This window comes from Mangifera indica, chromosome 18, assembly GCF_011075055.1.
Source record: "Mangifera indica cultivar Alphonso chromosome 18, CATAS_Mindica_2.1, whole genome shotgun sequence".
Taxonomy (NCBI): domain Eukaryota; kingdom Viridiplantae; phylum Streptophyta; class Magnoliopsida; order Sapindales; family Anacardiaceae; genus Mangifera; species Mangifera indica.
The window spans coordinates 11,141,730-11,148,056 of record NC_058154.1 but is presented as its reverse complement, the minus strand read 5'-3'; the positions used below and the strand labels follow the sequence as shown (position 1 = coordinate 11,148,056).

General features: G+C 31.7%; 1 protein-coding gene across 1 annotated transcript; it reads left to right on the top strand.

Moving 5' to 3' along the window:
- Positions 1 to 479: 479 nt before the first annotated feature.
- Positions 480 to 2,846, top strand: LOC123201530 (indole-3-acetic acid-amido synthetase GH3.6-like). The gene is made up of 3 exons (XM_044617083.1): positions 480 to 894; positions 997 to 1,925; positions 2,007 to 2,846. Exons 1-3 carry the CDS (start codon positions 584 to 586, stop codon positions 2,630 to 2,632), a joined length of 1,866 nt encoding a protein of 621 aa, XP_044473018.1. The 5' UTR covers positions 480 to 583; the 3' UTR covers positions 2,633 to 2,846.
- The last annotated feature ends 3,481 nt before the right edge of the window (positions 2,847 to 6,327 follow it).

Here is a 6,327-nt window from a genome sequence, read left to right as displayed (position 1 = left end):
AAAATAATTTTTTATTTAAATATTTATTTAATTTACAATCAGTTTTTATAGGTGCCTACATTTTTTTGTCAATCGAAAAATCTCATTCGGATTGATTAAATAAATAAATTCTGAAAATAATAATTAAATCCATAATTATTATATTAAATTAGTTAAAATTTTATAAATTATGATATAGATTTAAGTCTAAATTTTTTTTTTAAATTCTAATATTTCATGATTTTATTTATGTAAAGTGAGAAGGGGGCTATTTCCCAAAAAAAAAAATGAAGAAGATATTTGAGAAAAAAAAAAGCATGAAGTTTTCATACCAAAGGGGGGTTCTAAAAGGAAAATAAAAAATAACTATTAAATGATGAAATGACAAAAATGCCCCCCTAGAGTTGTTGTGGAACGAACATTAGGCAGCCAGCCACCTTCAAATTTCCATCTATATATACCAGGCCAATTCTCTCTCTTTTTCCCTCACACCAAAACAAACAGCAAAAATAATCCATCCTTTTTCTCTGTTGAAAGAGCAAATATCTCTCAAGTTTTCATCTTTAAACAATCCCTTTTTGTATTTTTAATCTAAGCACACACCATGCCTGAGGCACCAAAGAACTCAGATGACAATCTTATAGAGAAGAACAAGAAGTGTCTTGAGTTCATTGAAAATGTCACTGCAAACGCTGATGAAGTACAAAAGAAGGTTCTTGCAGAGATCCTCTCTCGCAATGCTCATGTTGAGTATTTGCAGAGACATGGCCTTAATGGTCACACTGATAGAGATACTTTCAAGAAACTCATGCCTGTCATCACTTATGAAGATATCCAAAATGATATCAACCGTGTTGCCAATGGAGATGCCTCTCCAATTCTCTGTTCTAAGCCCATTTCTGAGTTTTTGACAAGGTATATAAAGCTCAAAGCCTTTTCATCTTTTAAATTGAATTTTTTCTTCTTTTTGGGAGTTTTTTGTTTGATGGGTTCTGTTTTTTTTTTCTTGTTTTGTAGCTCTGGGACATCAGGAGGGGAGAGAAAGTTGATGCCTACAATTGAAGAAGAGCTTGAGAGGAGGTCTCTAATTTATAGCTTATTGATGCCTGTAATGAGCCAGTTTGTTCCTGGTTTGGAAGAAGGCAAAGGAATGTACTTTTTGTTTATAAAATCTGAGGCCAAGACTCCTGGTGGCCTTGTGGCTCGCCCAGTTTTAACAAGCTACTATAAAAGCTCTCATTTCAAAGACAGGCCTTTTGACCCTTACACAAACTACACTAGCCCAAATGAAACCATTTTGTGCCCAGATTCCTACCAAAGTATGTACTCTCAACTGCTTTGTGGTCTTTGCCAGAACAAAGAAGTCCTCAGAGTTGGTGCTGTTTTTGCCTCTGGGTTCATTAGGGCAATCAGATTTCTTGAAAAACATTGGCCTCTTTTGGCTACTGATATTAGAACTGGCACCATTGACCCCCAGATTACTGACCCTTTTGTCATTGAATCAATCATGAAGATCCTTAAACCAGACCCAAAACTTGCTGCTTTTATTGAAAATGAATGTAGTAAGGTATCCTGGCAAGGGATCATAACAAGGTTATGGCCCAACACTAAGTATGTGGATGTTATTGTAACTGGGACCATGTCACAGTATATCCCAACTCTTGATTACTATAGCAATGGTCTCCCTCTTGTTTGCACCATGTATGCTTCCTCTGAGTGCTATTTTGGTGTCAACCTTAACCCTCTTTGTAAACCGAGTGAAGTCTCCTATACCCTTATCCCAACCATGGCCTATTTTGAGTTCTTGCCTGTTCATAGAAACAATGGTGTCACTAACTCTATTTCCATGCCTAAATCACTCAGTGAGAAGGAGCAACAAGATTTGGTGGATCTTGCTGATGTTAAACTTGGCCAAGAATATGAGCTTGTTGTCACCACTTATGCAGGTTAGTTCAATTGCAACTTATTGTTAATACTTATTAATGTTACATGCTTATACTAAATTGTTTAACCTCCATTTTTTGCAGGACTTTATCGGTATAGAGTTGGTGATGTGCTGAGAGTGGCTGGATTTAAGAACCAAGCACCACAATTCAACTTCATATGCAGGAAAAATGTGGTTTTGAGCATTGATTCTGATAAAACTGATGAGGTTGAGCTGCAAAATGCTCTTAAGAATGCAGTGAACCATTTGATGCCATTTGATGCAACCCTTGCTGAGTACACAAGCTATGCAGACACCACAAAAATCCCTGGCCATTATGTGTTATATTGGGAACTTACCCTCAATGGAACAACCCCAATTCCTCCCTCAGTCTACGAGGATTGTTGCTTAACAATTGAAGAGTCACTCAACAGTGTGTACCGTCAAGGCAGGGTGTCTGATAAGTCCATTGGACCTCTTGAGATAAAGATTGTTGAGGCAGGGACTTTTGATAAGCTCATGGATTATGCCATTAGTTTAGGGGCATCAATAAACCAGTATAAGACCCCAAGGTGTGTAAAATTTGCACCCATTGTTGAGCTTTTGAACTCAAGGGTTGTCTCAAGCTACTCCAGTCCCAAATGTCCAAAGTGGGTTCCTGGGCACAAGCAATGGAACAACAAGACAAGTACCAGAATCGAAGAAATTAATGGCAAGACTACTCTTTGAGTCTTTGATAGCTTTTCATGGAGGTTCAAAGAACTGTTTTTGTGATCATCTTCGGAAAATGTTGAGCATCCTTTTTAGGTTAACCCCATGTCTTTATGTTTCTCTCTTTTCTTTTTTAACTGTTGCTTATGATGCATAGGGACTTTTCTGAATTAGTCTTTGTACAAAAACAGTTCCTGTTTCAAGGAAAGCTTAAAATTGCATTTCTAATCAATTGGCTCCTTTATTAGTCTCTTTCTTTCTAATTGCCATAATCATCAGATTTCATGGGAATCTGATCTTAATATCAGCCAGGAATCTTGTCCACTTATATCAGTTAATTTCTTGAAAAAACTTTGGGTCTAGTAATCAACCTTATAACCATTGTATAATATAAATTAAGAGTTTGATATTAAAATGTCATTAAAAGAGACTTCTAAGTTTAATGGTTAACTCTATATTTATTGAACTAAATAAATTAAAAATTTTATTTTAAAATGTTACAAAATCACCGTTTTTATCATCCTAACAATCCCTTCAGACATCTCAAATTGAGTTTTCTTCCTCCTAAATATAACAAATTAAAACACATAAATCAAGGAAACTTTCAACTCCTCTAACCCCTCAAGAAAGTGAGCAGTTTAATTGAATAAAAGAAATGCATGGTTGGTTGGTCTTGCAAGAGATCAAAACAGATACTTTTTTTCTTATGCAACATGAGTTACAGATTAAAAAAAAAAAAAAAAACATCAGTTACAGATAGATACTGTAGAAAGCACAAAGAAAGATGGTTGATTTATAATAAATATTTTTTAATGTGAAGAATGAAGATGATGAAAATGGAGTTGGTGGTGTAACGTATCACGTATAAATGAAAGTGACAAGACAGCAAACATATGCAAAAGTAAAACTGTGTGGGTTGGACCCAATCTCTGTTGCAGCCACAAAAAAAGCCGGGAATTCTTACAGAAATCAAGAACCCAGAAGACAAAGACTGTTGAAAGGACAAAACAATTTTGTTGTGGAGTGGCAGGACAGATAAGGAAGAATCAGACAATGTTCCCTCTCCATGCCCTTGCCTCTAAAAACAAACAAAAACGCTTTTCTTTTTGAGAAAACAGTTTTTCAGGGGGTCAGTCAAACAATAATGGCAGTCTCCAGACACAGTCCCAGAAAAAGAGAGACAATTTCCAGAGACGTTTTCAATTTTTTCATTTTTATTTTCAAAAAAATAACAGATGGAGATAAGGTCTCCTTTGTTATTGTTTTCTGCAATGCTTCAGTTTCTTTGCAGTTTGGTCTACTTCCATAATTTATTTGCTGATTTTTTCTGCAGCTTGAATTCACTGATTCTCTTTTGGTGTTTAGCTCGTTTGGAGCTAAAGCTTCAATTAGAGAATTTGGTTTGAGTTGGACTGAAATCCTTCTCCAATAATATTATTCATTGCATTAGTGATAACATTTATTCCAACAATAATACTATTCATTTCACTGGCAACCTTTAACAATATTCTCAATTAGTTGGGACGAGCTTAGTTTAAGTTTAAGGTGGTTATTATGAGTTTAAGTTGAATTTGAACTAATTCATTCGAATCAAACCCTTCTTGTCCATTTCATTTCCTCCCTTGACAATTACTTTTCAACAACTTCAATTCATGGTTTTATTAAACTGCTTATAAGTTTGTGATTTTATCATTCCTTGAACAATTGAATACTAAGTGGGAAGTGCTTTTTGGTAAAAAGGAAAAAAACACTTCCAAATTTACTTACGATAAATCTATATACAAAGTTAATATGTACAACTTTATACACAAATAATAATATATTATCATATAATTGTATGTTGTTTTATCTTTAATTTAAAACTATCTAATTACAAGATGACATCTTATTGTTTGTGTATAAAGTTAAGCACATTATTTACGCATATAACACTACTCATTTGCTTATTACCAGTGATAATTGGAATAACCGAGCAAAAAAACCATCTCTTGATTGAAAAGCAAGTGCACTTTGAAAATGGTTTAATAATGTTGCATAAGAAGGCAAATGTATGTATAGCTTATACCATAAGAAATGATAAACTATTTGACTTCAAAATTCTCCTTTGTTTGTTAAGTAGCTTGAATGAATATTATTAAGAACAATGTTATGTGTATCAAGTTTTAAGTATCTAATTAGGTATTCAGATAATATGTTAATATATAATTAGGTGTTATTTTATCATTAATTTGAAATTATTCAATCACATAATGATATATTTCGTAGATATCTAATCGGATACTCAAAACTATACACACTTATTTTGATTGTATTATTGATTCTTAGTGATCTTACAATTCTTATCTTTTCTCCAAACAATTTCATTTGCTATTCTATTCATTCTTATCTCACTGTCTACTTATCCAATTCAAATTACTTTAATTTGTCATATTTATATCTATTCATCACTTTTATGAATTGAAAACATTACTTTATGCAACCTTAAATCATTTGCTCCATGCAATATCTTCTATGTTTTTCACAATTAATCATATATAAAAATAGCTACTCTATTTGAAAGCTACTACTTGGACATGAAATGGGTGGTAGCTAATATTTAAAATAATATTACTATATATATCGAGTTTTAAGTATATAATTAAGTATCCAAATGATATGTCATTATGTAATTGATAATTTTGAATTAAAAATAAAATAATATTTAATCACATGATGATATGTTATTTGGATATTCAGTATTGAGTACCTCACTTTCAAACGGTACTTATTTGGAGTTGAGTGATGAGTAATTTGTTTTCTAGATCTACTTAAGAAGCAAGCAAAAGCAAATTAATAGCAAGAACTATGCTAGCTCTATTAGGAAAGTTGGAAACACAAGACTTATCATTTTTAAACATTATCCTTACAACTTTCAACTTTTCAACCAAGTAAATGTGGAGAATATTTATTGGTAATAATCAAATTATATATGTGGGTTTATTTTTAAGTTTATTGTAAATCAGCTTTAGATATACAAATATATATACACTTATATATGTCATTATATAATTATGTAATTTTAAATTGAAGATAAATTAATCAGTAATATTATATATAATTTTATACACAAATAATGACATATTACTATGTGATTAGATGTTATTTTATCTTTAATTTTTAATTATCTAATCATATAATAATACGTTATTATTTGTGTACAAAAGTTGTGTATATATCACTATTTTAAAATAATATCCAATCATATGATAATACGTATAAGTGAATACACAATTATATATATAAAGTGGGTATATATAGTATTGCTTTCAAAAATTTTACTTTCAATATCTAAAGCTGGGAAATTGAGCCCTTGGATGTTACATATTACCTTATGACCTTTCTTTATTATTAAATTCCATTCAAACTTCAACATAGTATTTAAAAAAAAAAAAAAAAAAGAACACTAAGCTAGCTAATTTGAGTGGCTTGCTCTACCATTCTTCCACTACAGGTCATATTTACACATAATTAAATTAGGTTAGACTAATGAGAGATAAGATTTAATAATTATATATCTCACTTTCATCATAGCCCAACTCTATCTCTCCACATATGGAAAGTTAACAAAGTAAATAATAGTGATTCAACTCAATAAATATTAGGATTTTCAAGTCTCATTCACTTTGATGTGACTAAAATTCAAAAGGGGAAATGACTATTTCTCACCAATTTTT